Below are 20,737 nucleotides of genomic sequence, written 5' to 3'. Positions count from 1 at the left end.
ATGATTGAATGATATAGAAGGAGTTGTGTATTAGGGATTAGTTAAATTATTATTCTGTAGACACTGTAAAAAGTAGTTTTAAAAGTTGTTATAAAGTAAGCAATGACGTAGGCTTAGCTTAATATAACGTACGGTATGCAAATTAAGTAGGCCTGATTATGTATGCGTATATTTTTGTATTTGGGCAATCCCTTTTGATTTCCCTTCTGAAGCATGATTGAAGATGTATATCTATCAGCCACACACCATTTATGTGTTTACGTATATACACATAAATTAGTTATCAGCATATGATATTGATAATATTGCAATCCGTACGTAATTTCTACAAGTCTGAAACGTTGATTATGCTATACTCTGGAGCCCTAGTGCAAAGGTGTATTACTATTATTATACTACTGTATAAGTTACCGTATTCGTTTCCTCTTTTCTTTTTTAACTTTGGACGTAACTGCTTTCGTATGTTAGGCCTACTACTTTACGAGATATCTAATCTGATGCGTTTTAAATCGTGCTGGCATGATCTGTTTAAAACTTTTGAAATCATGTGAGTAAATGATATAATAATTATGATTGTATATACTAAAGATGTAACAATGAACGTTATGGATTTAGAAGTATGGACAACGGTAACAACACATAATTAATGTCCAATGTTGGTGAATATGGACTATATCTGTTCTATGTTATATTCATCCACTATAGAAACACTTGATATTCATTTGGAGTATTTTATTTAAGGTATAGAGACAGTATATATTATGTAAATAACACTCTTCCAATATAATAGAATTTAAGATAAGATTTTAAGCTTATATAGACCTAATTAGAATTTAGAAAAACATGATTAGATTGCAAATAGATTGCCTCTCATGAATTATTGGCGTCTATAGTATGGGCCGGGTGCCCTGAAATCGCCAATTTATGTTATGCTGGTGTAGATGCATCTAAATTTTATAATCACATATTTATACAAATTGCAAATTATTATTTTTATTTGATTGCTATAAATTATAAAAGCAAATGTTATTGTATGTGGGCTCTGTAGAACACTATGATTTCAGTTTACCAGCTTTATGTGCAATATATTTTGATAGGCATATATTAATAATATCATGTATTTAAGAATCTGTTAATATAAGCGGCATACCCTTTAATTATGTTAATATTTCATCAATTTTGAATATTTTAAATTCGTTTTATTGTTTGTACCCACCTACTAGTTATCTACATATACTATCTACCTACCTATACTATCTACCTACCGATACTATCTACCTACCTATACTATCTACCTACCTATACTATCTACCTACCTATACTATCTACCTACCAATACTATCTACCTACCTATACTATCTACCTACCTATACTATCTACCTACCTATACTATCTACCTACCTATACTATCTACCTACCGATACTATCTACCTACCTATACTATCTACCTACCTATACTATCTACCTACCTATACTATCTACCTACCTATACTATCTACCTACCTATACTATCTACCTACCTATACTATCTACCTACCTATACTATCTACCTACATATACTATCTACCTACCTATACTATCTACCTACCTATACTATCTACCTACCTATACTATCTACCTACCTATACTATCTACCTACCTATACTATTTACCTACCTATACTATTTACCTACATATACTATCTACCTACCTATACTATCTACCTACCTATACTATCTACCTACCTATACTATCTACCTACCTATACTATCTACCTACCTATACTATCTACCTACCTATACTATCTACCTACCTATACTATCTACCTACCTATACTATCTACCTACCTATACTATCTACCTACCTATACTATCTACCTACCTATACTATCTACCTACCTATACTATCTACCTACCTATACTATCTACCTACCTATACTATCTACCTACCTATACTATCTACCTACCTATACTATCTACATACCTATACTATCTACATACCTATACTATCTACCTACCTATACTATCTACCTACCTATACTATCTACCTACCTATACTATCTACCTACCTATACTATCTACCTACCTATACTATCTACCTACCTATACTATCTACCTACCTATACTATCTACATACCTATACTATCTACATACCTATACTATCTACCTACCTATACTATCTACCTACCTATACTATCTACATACATATACTATCTACCTACCTATACTATCTACCTACCTATACTATCTACCTACCTATACTATCTACCTACCTATACTATCTACATACCTATACTATCTACATACCTATACTATCTACCTACCTATACTATCTACCTACCTATACTATCTACCTATACTATCTACCTACCTATACTATCTACCTACCTATACTATCTACCTACCTATACTATCTACCTACCTATACTATCAAACTAGTTCGACAAAAAAAGTGTGATGTGCCTAAATAATGGTAGTGATATGATGTCATCGTATCCATATCCATATGTGGGCACATCTCATGTTTTTGTCACATAAAGTTTGAAGTAAACTTTTTTTCAACTAATCTGCTGCTTTCATCGGACATCTATGTAAAATTTTAGACGCGAGGCTATGCTATTTAAAAAGGCACCGCGCCGCTTTTGCGTACCGTAGAACTTGTATACTGAACGGCACTGAACTAACTAATCAGATGGTAAGGATATACTCGGATGTGTAATATATGTATTATGTATATGCTTGATAGTTAAATTACATTATGTGATTTCTGAATTTTATGCAAGCCAATTTTCCTTCTTGACAACTTATTTCAAAAATCAAATCCAGATTTATGTTGATAAATTATCTTGATTAAGATTACGATTATAGAAATGCATTAAAACAAATTGGTAATAATCTCGTTTATATTTGATTTGTATTTGTGGTTTAACAAATTGGTCTCTGTAGCAAACTAATGTATATGACCCTATTTCAAGAGGCATCACCTGTTATCATTTCAGATATGTTTTACAAAGTAGTGTTAATTTGTGAAAATGTGTGTCGAAGTGAAAATATTTATTCTTGTAAATCCTTTCAATTTCAGAAAGTTAGGCCTATGTATTCCTATTCTATTCCTGTCTGCTATACGGTTTGTTGGTACCCATGTGTGTTCAGTTAACTTTAAAAGAGTATATTAACCCTAGACCTCTGTTGTATGCCTGTATCTAGAAATAGACTGCAGTATTAATTCATCGAAGTTTCAACCCTTTTTGGAATCGTTGGGAGTCCAAATTTCCATTATGTATACCTAATGGATGATGAACTCGTTGTTTATGCAGGATTTAACAGTGGTGAAATTCAACAAAAATAAAACATACAATCCTGATTTAGCATAAGATTTTTCATGTCATATTTCGTCTATTTTCAACTGACAATTACCAAAACATGTGACGTACTGTTGACGCCAATAATAATGATTTTTTTTAATAGATGGCGCTATCCAAATTTGTAACAATTTATCCCAGATATTTATCAAATGAAACTTTGGTACCATGACGTATATCAACATAATTAAACGTGACGTTTACGATTGCCGACTTTGATGCTAACAAACCATTCTAACATTATTGCATGTGTTATGTTAATTTTATCGTATGGATGAAACAATTTTGTTTACCATATTGCGAAAACATACTGATCAACATTTTTATTATCGAAAACAACACATTAATGTCATTTCCTTGTTCCCGTCCGTACTTCCAGCCGTCTCTCTGTGTTCGAAGAACTGATTAAAGTTCAATCAGGGTTCATAAGGCTGCATCTGATAAAAAGCCTTCTTATGACAAATTTAAAAATGTTTTTTTTTTAATGTAATAACACCTTTGTTGCAAACGTGTGATTTTTAACTATCTGGTCTATACGTTTAAACAAGGCGGGTTTCTCTGCGAATAGATTATATAAAGATTGGTTCCCACTTCGCAACGAAATAACTTAAGCGCGCCTCAAGTAATTTGACCAATCACGATTGTCCAAACTTTCTCTTGTGAGTAGTCAACTACTAACATGCGTTGCGCCTACGTTGATGCATTGCGTCCAAGTAGGACACAGGTAACTAAAATACAAGAGAAAATGGAATACAAGCTAAATTTCAACAAGGGTGACTATATTAATATGAAAGAATTGATTACTGAGGTGGACTACCAATTTGAAAATACAAAGAGGCCTGTGAAGCTTTAAATCAATCAATAAGAAATGCTGTTCAGATCTGTATTCCCAAGTCAAACATAAAAAAAGAAAATAAACCTATCTGGATGACTGGTGACGTTCAGAGGAAAATTAAAATGAAACACAATGCATGGAAAAAGTTTACAAGGTCTCGACAACAGAAAGATTATGACAGTTACAAAAAGGCAAGAAATATAGTAACGGGTGAAAAAGGGCAGCAAAGATTGCACTTGAGCGGAAAATATGCAATGAAGTAAAAACTAATCCTAAAAGTTTCTGGAAATATGTAAGAGAGAAAACCAAAACAACTCAATCTATTGGATTGGTGAAGGATGGAAAGGGTAATATGGCCGGTGACAATCAGCATAAAGCTGAAATTTTCAACGCATTTTTCACAAGTGTATTCACAAATGAAGACCTCGAGTCATTGCCAGAAGTTACACATAGAGTTTAGGTGGATGACCATTTGGATTCAATTGAAGTGACAAAGGAGGAAGTGCTTACATGTCTTCAGCAGATGAACTCAAATGAATCAGCTGGACCAGATGATGTGCATCCAAGAGTACTGAAGGAACTTAAAGAAATTGTAGCAACTCCATTGACGTCAATATACAACAAATCACTATCGACTGGACAGTTACCGGAGTGCTGGAAATTTGCCAATGTAGTACCAATATTTAAGAAAGGGGACAAGACGGAGGTTGGAAACTACAGGCCAGTAAGTTTGACATCTGTCGTATGCAAACTTTTGGAATCAATTGTGAGAGACAACATTATACAGTTTCTAAATGATAGAAACCTTATTATAAAAGCACAGCATGGGTTTTGGAAAGGTAGATCTTGCGTCACACAATTGCTGGAGGTGATGGAAGAATGGACAAAATTGCTGGATGCAGGGGAAAACTTTGATGCTGTATACTTGGATTTCAGTAAGGCGTTCGATTCTATCCCCCACCAGAGATTAATAACAAAATTGGAAGCGTATGGAATAAAAGGAAATCTGCTGAGAGATGGATACATCAATTTTTGACAGGGAGAAGACAAAGAGTTAGAGTGGCCGCAGCATTTTCTGAATGGTCTATGGTTAAAAGCGGAGTCCCTCAAGGCAGCGTGTTAGGCCCTTTATTATTTATAATTTACATAAACGATCTACCTGATGCAGTTAAATCTAAAGTATGGATGTTTGGAGATGACACTAAGATGTTTTATGTTGTGCATGAAAACAGAAATGATACAGTTCAAAATGATCTTAATGCATTATCTGATTGGTCTAAAAGATGGCAGCTGAAATTCAACATCAATAAATGTAAAGTAATTCATTATGGAAATTCAAATCCACAAATGAAATACACTATCCCAACAGAGGAAGGTGACGAGGATCTGCCAACTGCCAATACTAAAAAAAACCTTGGAGTTACTTTTGATCAGTCTTTAAAATTTTCACTACAAACGAATGAAGCTGTAAATAAAGCAAATAGACTCATTTGACTGGTAAGGCGATCTTTTGCTTACATGGATAAGGATATGTTCCTGCCCCTTTATAAAAGTATAATTCGACCTCATCTGGAATACGCAAGCTGTATATGGTACCCTCTCCTAAAAGGTGATTTGGATAAGCTTGAAAGAGTGCAGCGTAGGGCCACTAAAATTGTCAAAAAGTTACGAGATAAATCTTACGATCAGAGCTTAAAAGAGCTTGGACTCCCTACACTGAATTACAGAAGCAGGAGAGCGGACATTATACAAGTGTTTAAAATTATCAAGGGCTTGGATGATATTGAAGCCGAAACCTTTTTTGATTTTAGAGAGGAAAGTAGAACAAGGGGCCATCAATTCAAATTAAGAAAGCCAAGAGCTCGACTGAAAATCAGAAGCTACTCCTTTTCAAGTAGAATCGTCAACACATGGAACAATCTATACCACACTACAGTACAAGCAGAAAACATTAATGCATTCAAGGACCACCTAAACAAAGACAGAGCAATGGGAGATAAATTTTGCTACCAATTCTAGTTTAATACAGAAGAAATGGAGGGCGTTTAAAAGGCATTTGCCTTAACCATGAGCCCGAAGATTCAAGTAAGATTCAAGTAAGAACACGTGTATTTAGAGTGTTAATTTATTTGAATCTATACTAATTTGCATACTATGGTCATACACCTAGCATCCCACAACTGCGTCGGTTGAATGTGACGTCATTATCCTAGCAATTGTATACAATTAAAAGGCTGATTGTTTTCTTGTGTGTATGGTAATTATAGAATGTCAATTAAAATACAGGTTCTGGAATAGGATTTCTTGAGAGGATATTCATTAAGTGATGCGATGAAAGTGCATTATACATAGTACGTTGTTTTACATTGATTATAATGCTTTTAGAAAGGATTATTTCTATTATGAAAAAGAATTGTTCAGAAATCTGGCTACCATCATAAAAGTTAAAGAGGGAGATCAATGCGGACGGTCAACAATTGAATTTGAATCTTTGTTAGGTAAGTACAGTACCTTGTTAGGTAAGTACAGTACCTTGTTAGGTAAGTAAGTACCTTGTTTTGCTGTTGTTTGCGGCGGGTGGAGAAGTGGGTTGCATTGATTAGATTCAAAATCAGCTGGAGAGTTGAAATTTATATTTATACTGGGTAACCTCTTCAGTCAAAGACTGGTCTCCCAGAGGGCCCAGTTGGTGATCAGTGGCTGTGATGTACTAATACCCCGGGGTAACCCCCTAGTCGTCTCGAAAGATGTACTAGGTTCTTTAAAGTGCACACGAGCAAGTTGTGTACACTGGACCTACGCTTTATAGTCCTTATCCGAGAAGACTCGTTCTACCACCAGAACCATGGAGTGAGTGAGGCTCGAACCCCTGCCGATGTTATGGCTACGTGATTACGGTTCCACTGTCTTAACCGCTCGGCCACTCACCCACCCTGGAGAGTTGAAAATAATTTTTTTCTTGTTGAATTGAAGCTTCGTAAAAAATGGAACGTTGTTTTTGTAGTTATCTATAGTTTTCTATTCATATGAAGTCCGAAATAACGAAAAATTATACATATCTTAGATACGACACGTGTGATGAATAATTCTCTAAATTGTTTACCCTTACTTGGGTTCAACAAATACGTTCGATATAATATTAGATAAAAATAGTTTTAAGGATTAATATTGAATTTTTAATATCGATATAATAGTATTAGACAATATATGAAAAAATATGAATATACATTATAATGTATACATTAATTACATATTTCGTTGTTATAATATTGCAAAATCAGTATTTCTAAATTCATACTTTAAAGAATCAATACTAAGTTGAATTTTATTTCTGTCGCAGAAAAACTAATGTAAATTATTGTCACCGTGTGCTATCCAATAATATCTTTCCATTTAAATTTTCAATACTAAGTTTATTGAATATATAGCTTTATAAAATAATAAATAAACTTTGACGTAGGTATGATACAAAATATATGCTTACTTGTCATATCAGTAATTCCCAGCATCATTTGTCCTGATTTCATTGATGTTCATAGAGTTGATATGGATCTGAGAACATGTCCGTACAAATTCAGATTGCTTAAATTTAATGGGAACAAGGCCATATACATGATTGCAGTCGCGTGCTCAACGTGTTGTTTACCGTCCAACCGACCGACCGACCAACCGACCGACATAGTGAGCTGGTAGAGTTGCGTATTGTAAAGTGATCTTCCAACAAAGTCTAAAAGTAAAATAACAAGGCCATATAAATGGCTGCAGTCGCGTACTCATTAGTGTTTACAGACCGACCGACCAACCTACCAACTGACCGAAATTACTGAACATGTTTAAAAATGTTGAAATGTTTAAAAACATTTATATTTTTTTAATTTACACGTGCGTAGCCTGTCACTTTTGACGTGCTCGTATAACGTAATTTCGAGTTGAAAAGTAAGTCAAGAAAACAGAAATCGGGCAAAAAGAGTGCGCAACGACATTTAACGCGAAATCTGCGCACTCATGGCAGTTTTGTAAACGCTTAAAATTGCCTGAAACGTACTCTTATTTCATCGAAAATAAATTTTGAAAATTTTAAGCGCGCGTACGCATGCGTTACATGCGCTACGCACGTAATTATATTGCCATATGATGATTTATGCCCTGAAATTTATGAGTACCAAATTTTATTTAATTGTGATTCATGGTTGTGAAGATATGATTACAAAGGTGATTTCGTTAAATCGGGCGTAGACCGCGTAATTTTTTATTGCGCACCGTGAAAACATAACCCCATCGATTCCTGGCCATAAGGAATATACTGTCAAAAATTGACTTAGCTAGATTAAACTGATATCAAGATAAGGTCAGAAAGCGATAAAACGCATAGTGATACCGGACCGACCGACCGACATAGTGAACTATATAGTCGCGTCCACGCGACTAAAAACCTGTGCCTTTATTAACGTGTCGATCCAGATTATGCGTCTCTACGGGTTTGTTTTCCACTTTAGAAGGCAAAAAGAGAAGTTGGGTTCTTACTGTAGGAGGCAACACAAGTTTGGCTCCAAATTTAGGAGTCAAAACAAGAAGTTTGGTTCTTATTTTAGGAGTAAATGTCTACAACTTGTTTTGGTGAACTGGTATCTGTTCTTGTTTAGTATGTTTCTATATATTGAGGCCTAACACGACGAATGCGATATTGAAAATTCCATTTTACAGTTCAATTCGCAATCCTCACTGACTTCATCATGTTAACGATTGACTGAGATGATTTAAATAATAATATTTTTGATTAAGTCTTAAGTTATTTGAATTGTTTAGTTGCAATTATATAGTTGCTGATTCTGCTTCTTCAAAAACAGTTTTGAAATGAGTTGGAAATTAATGCCAATTTGTTGATCGTGACATCACTGTTTGATAAATGTTACTTCTGACGTAAATAAGCTAATACTCCTAATGATTTAATGCATTTGATCTGTCATTGTTAATGCGAATCAATGCATAACATAGAAATAAAAGGCGTACCACGAAGTTATCTTTACTTAAAAAACATTTACTGTAACATTGTTTGTCTACATCTATTTATACATAGTATTTCACTATAATATTGCGCATATGGAATATTATAAATAATATATTAAAATTCTAATCAGCTTTTTTCAAGACATAACTATTCAGTGCTGTAGTTAAACGTATTTTAAAATCATTAACATGTGTTGACTGACGAGGAATAAGTAATCTTACTACACAAGTTTAAATGGTTTTTAAAATATAAGACATGGCATCACACCACGCGGCGCCCATTGGCAACGCATAGGCCCAACCACCAGTAGGCCTACATCCGTGACATTAATATATATATATATATTGATCCAGTAAGCCAAATAAACAAAACATTCAATTCAAATTTTCTCAACCATAACATTAAAGCTTTGCATATCTGTCCATAACACATTTTGTTAAAATGTATATTCATTGATCATAGTTAATAAACAAGAACTTATTTTACACTTCATTCCAAACTTAGATTTCTTAATAAATGCATAGTTCCATAACACTTTTTTTTTCTAAGGTATTATTACCTAGAAACTGTATTTATTCATTTGATAGATAATGAATTTAGCAACCTTCGAATTCGTCAGTAATACCGTACCACTAAATATATTTTGCGATTTTAATATAGCTCTTACTTTTTAAGATGTGTGGGAATTTTTGTTTGTGAAAACAAATTTCACGAAAATACTCCATCTTTTAAAAACTATGAACTGTGTATCATTGCAATTTCTGTCGTCATAAAACATGGTAAACTCCATAATCTTAATCTATATCACTATTGCAAGATAATATTCATCTTGTTTTATGTTAAAATGTGTAACTATAATACAAGAACTAGGCGTATTATAAATATGTACAGAATACTTGAAACATACAATAAATTATGTCTAACGATATGTTCGTTGTCACAATGCGCATGCTCATAAGGTCGTTATAGCTCACATTTCTGTACGTTTACTTTTTTTTTATGAACTTTACATTGTAGGTCTTTGCTTCTAAATCTAATCCTTAAATGGTAAGGGATGAGTAAACGAGTAAAACTAGAATCTTTATCTATATTTTAAGAATACTTTGCAAAGTGGCATATGTTGTAACACTCCATTGATATATATCATCGTTCTCTAATGGTGTTCCCGTGACCTACTAATGTCTAATATTTTCTTAAAGGCTCCACAAGGAGTACAACACTGTTTTTACACTTTCAGTCTAAATGTACAATTTTTAGCAAAACTTGACCAAGAAGGTTTTGTTAATGTAAAATATCATAGTTTTGTTAGGCCTAAGTGCCTTTAGCAATATTACACATGAATGTTATCTGGACCGGTGTAATTTGTCGTCATTCTTGATTTTGTTGGAAACATAAATTATTCACATTTATTAGTCCCAATGTTTGTGAATACACTGCATGATAAAGTACATCACTCTATAACTTCGTCTTAAATCACTCTACGTTTACCAGCAATCACCAAAAACGAACGAATTGCGCCGCTGCACTCGAAGATTATTCACGGCAGTTAGTCTGCAGCCGTATTTTAAAAACATATATGCTTCATACTTACTTTAATTGTGAGTTACTGACTTTCAAATCAATTCAAATTGATCTACTCTAGACCTGCTAGAATTTTAGATTTATTGAGCTACTATTATTTGTATATAATAAGTTTGGAAAGCATTTTAAAGTTTCTCTAAAATCATATTGTAATTAAATGTAAATCAAGATAGCCAATGTATTAAAAATCGCTGCAAAATGGAATATAGCGAACGAAAGTAATGTATTCTGTTTAACCTCGTAAGATATTATTAAGGTATTTAAGTGGTAGGGTTGAAATTATGTGAGATAACAAATGGTTTTTCAAGTTCAGGCCAGTTCAAGGTCTATCGAATAATATCTGTAAAATGATTATATAATACAATATTGCGAGTTCATAAAGTACTTATATTAAGGTAGAGTAGACGAAGCTATAAATAATTTGGCAAGTTATATTAGCGGATTGATGGTATTCCAATCAATAAAATTTTAGGTTCTTTCAGTTTTCTTCCAGTTTTTAGCTATTAAATACTCGGTTACCGTGTGTAAGATACAACGTGCGCGTTGGATTTCAGCCACGTTGTATGGGCAAAGAGAAAGGAGTATATACATTTACTTCAGCGTTTAGTCGACTTCTCTGAACGAATGCCTCACACGGCAGTCCCTCGTGTGTACGCCGTATTGTACTTTAGGCTAGTATGATACTGATTATTAATATATAATTTTAAGTGATGAGTTATTTAAAAAGATATTTTAAGGGAACTTTTCCAGAGTTCTAAAATGTTAAAGTAGAAGAGCTTGCATGTTAAAAATTTCCTTCAATGATCTACATTGTCCTCAGAACTAAAAAATCCTCTAGCGGCTAAAAGGAAGAATGTTGGTAAACATAGAGTGATTAGAGCAAAGGATAGCAACAATGTGCGATCGATCACGGCCGATGCATCTCTCCATTCTTTTGCAATCTCTTGATCTTTGTCCTTCTTTCGTTTCCTGGCCGCAAGATACTCTGTGAACTTTGATATTCTTGTCATATGCCGCTCCATCCGATCTATCCGCGGAGACCCATCATTATTTCCACCCTTGGTAGACATTAAAATACTTTCCGGTTTGAAGTCCAAATCATCCATGAGTTCTTCAAGTTCGAAACCATCTTTTTCTGCTTGATATCCCTTCCATTCAGTCGTCAATGCAGGAGGAACTTGATGCGGTTTGCATTTTCCAACAAGTCTCGCCATCACACTGAATACAATCCATCGAAGAAACTCTGGCATAGGTATACAAGCATGTTCTCTGTGGTACACATGTAAATTTAACACCGACATTGTCACAGACATTGATACCATACCAATCATGCATATGAAATATTTTCCTGTGAATGGAGACAAATACAAAATGGAAATAATCAAAGTAAAGAAACATTTGTCAAGCACATTTTCCCAAAGTTTGCTAGTGTAGACCAGTTGACACACTTCGAAACACTGTAGAGTTTGTTTAGAGGTATACACTGCAAACCTTTCTTACTCGAGAAACCTTCGAATTTTATAACAAACAATTTGTAAAGTTTAGTGTAGGCTAGGTTCTTCAAAATGCTCATTAATAAACATAATATACTTTTGATTATTTTTGGAAATGATTAGGTCTAAGGATATACAATGTTGGAAATAAAAATATATTAAGCTTGTTACGTACCTAAAATGGGAAAACTTTCTGCGGAGACACGGGGTATTGTTTGGAAGACCAACTGGTTAAAGACAATAAGAGATAACAAAACAGTTATCGATAAACTCATCTTCTCGCCTGATTCTGGTGGCAAATAAAATGCTAACAGAGACATAACTGAAATTAATACATATGGCAAAATTAAGTTGTATATATAAAAGTCAGGTTTCCTTTCTAAGTTCAGATGGAACATTAATATCTTGAATGGTTTTTCACAACAGCTGAATAGAGTTTCTTTTGGAGTGATGGGCATTTTGTGTAGATTCCATTCGCCATTGTCCTGGTACTGTTCTGTGTCACCGAACAAACTCGGTGGGATTAGATTAACTTGAGTTATATCATGTGCCCATGAACCAAACGACATGTTGCAGTATTGAATATCGAAAGGATAAAATGTTAAGTCTACTTTACAATAGAAGACAAATATATACGGAGTATTATATGCTACGGTGCCATTGCTTAAAACTGTTACAGGAAGTTGTGGATCATTTGTTCCATCCGTGTCGACACTGAAAATATACGGCAAAATATATATTAAATTAAGTAGGTCATCATCGTAAATAATAATGATCATAATTTAAAATATCACACGACAATTTCGTCACTGTCTTTCTGCAATAATGATTATTTCTACAACCTAGTACAATTTACCCGAGCACAATCGGTATCATATCTAACGACAATATACGTAGTTTCGCGTCTTCTGACAGCAACTTCATCCCATAGCCTCTTCTTCTTCAAAAGGGTTACATTTTAACTTTTTCTAGCAGCAAGCTGATTGGTGATCCAGCTGTCCAATCAGTATACCTGGATTCGGACTCTAGCCTCGGGTTTGTTCATAGTGAAAGATTATTTAGAGGGTGAGGTTAATATGTAGGAGTTTGGTGATGGTATGTGCTGTTGTCGTCACAAGACATGATACTGCAGATTATTGTCACTAGACACGATACCGCATGAGACTTTGCTTCGGTTTCTGTAGTTATTAAATTAATCAGCATAAACAATACGTGTTGTGACTGTCAATGTGATAAGTAGGCCTATTTTGTTTTTTCTGTTAATAATATCAATTCTATACGCAGACATTATTGAATCAGCTAAATTCTTTCAGCACAATAGTTTTATTAAATTCGTGATATGAATAGTAAACAATAAAACATGTCATTATCAATGCATACTACATCATGTTTTCAAATCACGTACAGCATGCTCTTTTGGGAACATTTGTAATACCTGTTATATAGAACAATATCTGGTCTCCATACTTTGGTTGATGGAATCCTGATTTCATTTGTATTATTGAAATCTGCTGGATTCCAAGTCAAAAATTCATCATCCCAATGCTAAAAAATAGAATGATTGTTTAGGATGGTACGCTTGAACAAAAAACACAGCCAATTAGAAAGCATGAGTGTTCACATTTGTTGTTATCTCAGGGGGAAAGGCTTAGGTTGGTTTATCCAGGTAAGCTGGGGACGAAATAGACAAATGTCCTACAGTGATTGATGGGATCACTTGGACTTACATATATGAACACAGGTCTTTGTACAGTTGGGACAAGTACGTACGTAAATTAAAGGTATTACTCCTTCTATTGTGTCATATTTATTGCAATGATGTTTAGATTGCTGGCTGAGCAGTTTCAGTATTTGGAGAAGCATTTAATGATATATACCTACCTGTCTTAACCACACACGTAAACGTATTTGTTGCTTTACTTCGTCCTAAAAATAGAAAATAACTTCTTCACAATATATAATAGGTTAATCAAACATCATTATAAGTGATACAAATTACCGACTTCCTTACCTATATTTTCTATATTTACTATATTACCTATATTTAGATCAAGTGTTATGCTTGTGCATTTCAAGCCTATTGTTAGAGATCGCCTGTATACAATCTAAATATGTTTAACTTAACTTAACTATCGAAATAATCTTGTTATGCATGGGAAAGATTGCTATCTGCAGGGTGTGTATTGTGCCTATGGTACCGCTCGTGTATTGGATACAACACTTTAACATTTTTTTTTAAACCATGATTCATTTTCAAGACGTTTGAAATGTGTATAACTAAAAGGAAACTGAAAACTGCTAAATTAACTTTAGTCGTATACTATATTTCGTGTAGTAGTACGTTTTGCGGAAAGTACAGCAGAAAGCTCCAATTTACACAGCATATCACGCAAGTCAATTAACAGTGTTAACATTCGTGACTTGATTGTTAACCCCTCCTGAAATTGTATTGATTATGGTTCTCAATTATTGTTATAATTTACATGGTGTAATATTGCATTTCAAATTGAATTAACAAAACCGTGTATCGATTTAATTTTAACGCTGGAAATCGCCGTATAAATGTAGGTCTGTATCTGTTCGCAAACATCATGAAATTATCAGCTGTATATATCATCACATCAACTATATTCATTCATACCACTTTGATGTCCCAGGCGTGACGCCATTTACGATGCTATATTTAAATCAGCTGGGACTAGAATAGCATGCGATGGGCTGTACAATTATGAACACTGTACCGGTATCTTTTCTTTCAATTTGTTTCAAAATACCGTACAAAATCATTTACCTCCAATTTGTTACTGTCCTAACTACATAACGAGCAATAATTTATTGTTAATGTGTTGTTTCTTTATACATTTCAAACTTCTCTAATAAAGATTACGTACAATAAAATCTATTATAAATGTATACAAATTTATTTATAAACAAAATATGATCATTTTACTTTACGCTTATGACAAGAAGTATAGAATTCGTTGCGTGGATCCAGAGAAGCTTTGTGGTTTTTTTTCAATTTATATTGTTGATAGATAATATCAAATAACATATTTATTGATCAGGAATGGATTCTGGAAAATTGGAAATAGGATGGAGAGCAAACAGATGTTATGAGACCTCCACATTTCAGCTTATTTTGTTTTAAAAATGCGTAGGTTCAGTTCATTTGTGATAAAGTGTTGGGTATAGTATGCTCTATATTGTACTTCTCTATTACAACAACTATTATTAAGTGTCATATTGTAAAATGTCATACTCCGAGAGCGGTCAATAAATAAATAAAAATGTACTGAAATGAAATGAAAATATTCCGACATATCACAAACTAGCAACTTCATAGTTGTCGATAACATTGGCATGTTTGTTTCCACGATATGTGTGAAGATGACAATTACTGGAACCACGTCTAAGATAAGAATTGTAGTAAATCTTTTTTATTCAAAAAGGAAATATAGTTTAGCAAAGTACTCTGGAGTCTTTTGTTAAATCCACATGCCATAACTAAATGTTACCTTACCTTATCTCGGTTACATCATCTCCAGTCGGATAGCCCTCCTCGAGCCTCTGCTGTTCCCTTCTGTTCTAACCCTAACCCAAGCAAGTTGTTTCTGTATGAGATATGATTTCGTCCCTTGATCTACGTTTTTGTCTTACCTAAGATTCTCGGCTGCCATTCTGTCAATCTGTTGTCCTCCCTTCTTGCTATATGCCCTGGTAATCGCCAATTGGCTTGTTTTATGTCACTTACTTTTGGTGAACTTTCTTTGATGAATTACTAAATTAATATATTCTATTTCTGATATATATTATTCATAGAATACTTACAAATGTAATTAGATTCTTTGGAAGCATTTCGTATGAGATGATTTTTGTTGTGTTTTCATCTTTAACTGGTCTGATATATGATTTGTACGGCTGATCCTCATCCTCCATAAGATGTTTTACAAGATTTCGAATGTCACAATCTACATTATCTGTCAAAAGAAACATGCAAATATTAAGAAATATGTAAATGTTCGTTTAGAAGGAAGATAATAGATTAAAACACCCGATTATCAGTGTTGAGTCTCTTTATAGCAATATTTATCCAGTATTAGGCAAATTTCTTACTACATCATCTAATGTGTAAGATCATCTCATCCGGTGCTGATAGATTAAACGTTAGCTAACATGAAACAAATGTAGATACAGTACCAACAAGCGACTATTAAAAGAAGAAATTCACGTGGGTCCGATTCGCTTTTGTTTACTGATTAAACTGTAGGCCTACTGGATACGTTGCTCACAAGTTCTCATACAGTACAAGTATTGTAAATGTAAATAATGGTTAAAAGTAAGTCGACTAAATATGATTATGGAAGATTTACAAAGGTAACTGTCAATATTAGCCTGATAATGTCACATGACACAACTTTTAAGTTTGATTATGTTACTTGTACAGTATAAGGGAAAATGGTTGTTTTGTTGTTTCGTTTTCCTTATTGTTTACACACTGTGATGTCCTTGGTCTGTAATTTGAATTATGACGACAAACAGAATACATTAAAACGAAATTAAACTACTTACGGTGAAATTATATTAAAATGTATTAGTGGTTCTTATATTGCAAACGCGACTCTATAGCTCACTATGTCGGTCGGTAGGTCGATCGCTAAATAAATTTGCGCACGCGACTGCAGCCGTGTGTATGGCCTTGTTTAATAAACGCATTTTAAAGTTAAACACATACGTGGGTTAGTTATTGTTTTTAGTCGCGTGCAACGTGACTCTATAGCTCACTATGTCGGTTGGTCGGTCGGTCAGTCGGTAAACACTAATTCAAATTTGCGCACGCGACTGCAGCCATGTATATGGCCTTGTTGTATATGTTGGATTGATTTAGTATCTGCTTGTGGTCTATATATTTATTTTATGGACGCGCTGTGTAGTAACGTGTGCCACCGTTGTAAAGGTCTATAGCTTCAATACATATTATTAAGTCGAAGGTCTAGGCCTACATATCAATCTGTTGAAATACTTAATCTTGTATGAAATTGAGTTTGAATAATAAGCAATCTCTATAAATATGTATAATTCATATCGCATGAAGATTTTGTAGCATTGTTTTTGTTTATTTGTAATCCAATCAAAAGAAATCAAAAAGATTGAATTATATTATTGTCCGATATTAAGTAAATGTGTTTATTGTGTGTTAAAAGGCACAGGCCGTAGAAGTTTAGAATTCATTACTAGTATGTCGTTATATCCTTTGTGGATAATTCTTTTAGGTGATAAGAGAACTTAGCGAATCCCGTAAATGTCTCAGAATGATGATAAATTAAAACGATCGTTAATGTGCTATCGCATGGGAATTAGATATATAAGTTGCGTCAATTAAAACCTCATTTGTACCACAGAAACTGATTTATTTTTTAAATTGGTTATGACGTATTATTATTATCATAATAAATAGACCATAATGGTTTATTTATTATCATATTTAACTACATCACACTTGTTCCGTTTCACGGAATAGAATACGGACATTCGTATAGTAAATCTGTCTACACCATCAAACTGTATGCGACAACAAAATGTGATGTGCCCATATATGGACATGATGGTGTCATATCACTTTATATTTAAGCATATCACTACCATATTTAGGCACATCACATTGTTTTGTCAAACTAGTTTGATAGTTTAGACCGAACTTAAGAATTGCATCTTCCGTTCCATAAAATGAACAAGCGTGAGTGTATCTTTAATATGTATAGCATCGAATAGCTTTCACTGAAAATAGAAATATTTTAATGAAGGATTTTACTCCCAGGCACAAAATATTGATATTATTAACATTCAACATGTGTATTCATGTGATCACGTGGTGGGTATTATATTTAAATAATAAATAAGTCAATTTTATATTCCTTCTTTAAGTTAATTGTATTGATGTTGTCATCGATTTTATAAAAGCAAGAGAAGTAAAAAATAACGCTATCGACGAACGATGAGTGGGCAAATACGATACAAAATTCTTGTTCTGTGGAATCATAATGGAGCCGAATTTAATTGAACGTATACATAAATGTGTTTTATTTCCCTAGACAAATTCACTTAAGATGTGTTCTGTTAGAAATGGCTGCGGGTCAGTAATGATACCCGTGTCAATAACAACTAGAGCTCCTCCACTTATCGCAATCAATACATACCTTCTGATTTAGACAGATCGTCAATGCATTTTCAATCTCCGATCAAACAAAGTTAAAATATTTACAAAAATCAATAACGATGTATATTAAAACATAATGGGAATTACTTATTCTCGTAATGTTTTTCTTTCTTACTCAAGTCCCACACTTCAGCAAATTGATTTCTGTATGTAATCTGTATCTTTAATAGATACACTTAATAGTGAACATGCACGATGGACATTATCATTGACCCTTTACCTAACTAGTTGTGGCACTGGCTAATAAACAAACCATAAATACACAACACAAATTTAGACATGATATAATTATAATTATAACTCATGATTTCCCTAGTTTTATTTATGTCATCAAGAGTGGTTTAGGCCTAGTTTTTAATAACATGTCTTATAATTTATAGACCTAGTTTTTAATATTATGTCTTATGATTTATATAGGCCTAGTTTTTGTAATAAATAATAATGAGTCGTATTGTATATGTAATTGTATAAGTAATGTAATAATCATGGCTAATATCCCATGTCTCATGATTTATTTTTGCCTAGATTAATGACACATGATTATTTTGTTTTAATTTCTAAAAAAAAAAAATATCGATTTTTTAAAAATGTAATGATGACTCAGAACTTCAATAGACCTATTTATTTGAATATGACATGACGTAATATAATATTATTCAATATAGGCAATAATATTATAATGGTTCATACTTTATATAACCCATATTCATTCCAATTTCTATAATCTCCCTGACCCAATATCATATGCCTAGTTAAGATGAAAACTAACTCGACTAAAAATGGTTTAGCCTCAGTTGTCAAGCTTTGTGCATACACTGAAATATACAGTAAAGAATTATCTAAACCGATCTGAATCGAATATAATTCTTATAAAACACTATAAAAATGGCGTATTAAATAGAAATGTTTTAACGTTTAACAATTGGTATTACTCAATACGTTTATAGAAAGAAGTGCGTCATCGCTCGGGAGGATCTCAATTTCATGTGTATCATTTCACCTCATCACACGAAATTCAAAATGTTGATAATCCTCAAATTATAATCATATTCTATCACTAATCATTTATTGTATGTTTGTAATAACGGATTAGTATACTTACCTGGCATATCTGCTAAGCTACAATTTCATTTGAAAACTAAAGATATTTTAAGGAAATGTAAAATACAACGATATTCGGGAAAAAAGCAAGTGATGGAATGTGGGTTTTACTTTGTACAAATCGAAACATTATTGGGTGTAAAATATCTTCATATTTAAGCCTACTTTTTTTTTTTGGTGAAGTATCAAATAACAAAAATGTCGAAACGGGATAACTTGCGAAATATTATTATTATTATTATTATTAGAATCAATACAACAAATATTATATATACGAATATGTGAAGCGCCAATTCCAGCAACAAGTGATCAAAGGCGCTGTGGACTAAGATGTTACAACTTTTAACAACAATCTTCTCCCCTAAGGGTCCCAACGTGTCATCGGCAGCCAACTATGGCGCCATTACGTCTGTTCACGACAGTGTGTGTGTATGAACTAGTACACCGGGGTAACCCCCTACTCGTCTCGAAAGATGTAATAGGTTCTTTAAAGTGCACATGAGCCAGATGTACACTGGACCTACGGTGTATAGTCCCTATCCGAGAAGACTTGTTCTACCACCAGAACCATGGAGCGAGTTAGCCTCAAACCCTTGCCGATGTTATGGCTATGGATTACGTTTCCACTGTCTTAACCGCTCGGCCACACTCACTCACAAATCTTTGTGTATACTTTTTTTATAAATATAATCTATCAATAGGCCATAATACAATTATTCAAATATAGGTTAGCGTATTGCTTTATATTAATGCATTAAAAATCCTTGTACTTGTAATGAGGGCAATGCAAATAATATAAGAAAAACATTCAATTGCCCTTTTAATTATTTTACTCATAAAAGGTCAACACACAAGTGAAGGTATTATTAAAGGTAATATAAATGCCGTTATAATCATAAATCATTAATGAATTATGGATATTCAATCATTGATTGAACGTGTCGACTTACCTATTGTAGATAGGAGTAAGACCGTTGACATCACTAGATAATATGCCGCCATACTTTAACCACCTCCTTCCGCACTACCTACAAATAAATAATAAGAGACTATGAATTAGCTTTAGAAACGAATCACTCGAGTGAATCTTTTAAGCAAAGTAAAAGAAACTAAATAAAATGGTAATATACTAACAACCAGTTTCATAAAAATGCATTTTTCAAGA

The 20,737-nt window shown here is 33.3% G+C and overlaps 2 protein-coding genes across 4 annotated transcripts in view; one reads left to right on the top strand and one right to left on the bottom strand.

Moving 5' to 3' along the window:
• The first annotated feature begins 5,693 nt into the window (after positions 1–5,693).
• LOC140052451 (uncharacterized) lies at positions 5,694–6,194 on the top strand. Its single transcript, XM_072098063.1, has one exon. The coding sequence runs from the start codon at positions 5,694–5,696 to the stop codon at positions 6,192–6,194; it is 501 nt and encodes a 166-aa protein (XP_071954164.1).
• A 3,028-nt stretch (positions 6,195–9,222) lies between these two features.
• LOC140052106 (neuronal acetylcholine receptor subunit alpha-10-like) overlaps positions 9,223–20,737 on the bottom strand; it is a 32,782-nt gene continuing 21,267 nt past the window's right edge. For all 3 annotated transcript variants that reach the window (XM_072097512.1, XM_072097513.1, XM_072097514.1), the window contains exons 2-7: positions 20,523–20,600; positions 16,086–16,234; positions 14,139–14,183; positions 13,693–13,802; positions 12,433–12,971; positions 9,223–12,112 (exon numbers count right to left, since the gene is read on the bottom strand). In XM_072097512.1, coding sequence (XP_071953613.1) covers positions 11,562–12,112; positions 12,433–12,971; positions 13,693–13,802; positions 14,139–14,183; positions 16,086–16,234; positions 20,523–20,574 — 1,446 coding nt within the window. In that variant the 5' untranslated portion in view covers positions 20,575–20,600 and the 3' untranslated portion in view covers positions 9,223–11,561. The remainder of the gene's footprint in view (positions 12,113–12,432; positions 12,972–13,692; positions 13,803–14,138; positions 14,184–16,085; positions 16,235–20,522; positions 20,601–20,737) is intronic.

Source organism: Antedon mediterranea, chromosome 6 (assembly GCF_964355755.1).
Source record: "Antedon mediterranea chromosome 6, ecAntMedi1.1, whole genome shotgun sequence".
Lineage (NCBI taxonomy): Eukaryota > Metazoa > Echinodermata > Crinoidea > Comatulida > Antedonidae > Antedon > Antedon mediterranea.
The sequence above is the reverse complement of the archived record's forward strand: the minus strand, read 5'-3'. Positions and strand labels throughout refer to the sequence as shown.

Coding starts and splice junctions, on each gene's coding strand:
- LOC140052451 (XM_072098063.1), top strand. CDS start 5,694: ATGGATAAGGATATGTTCCTGCCCCTTTATAAAAGTATAATTCGACCT.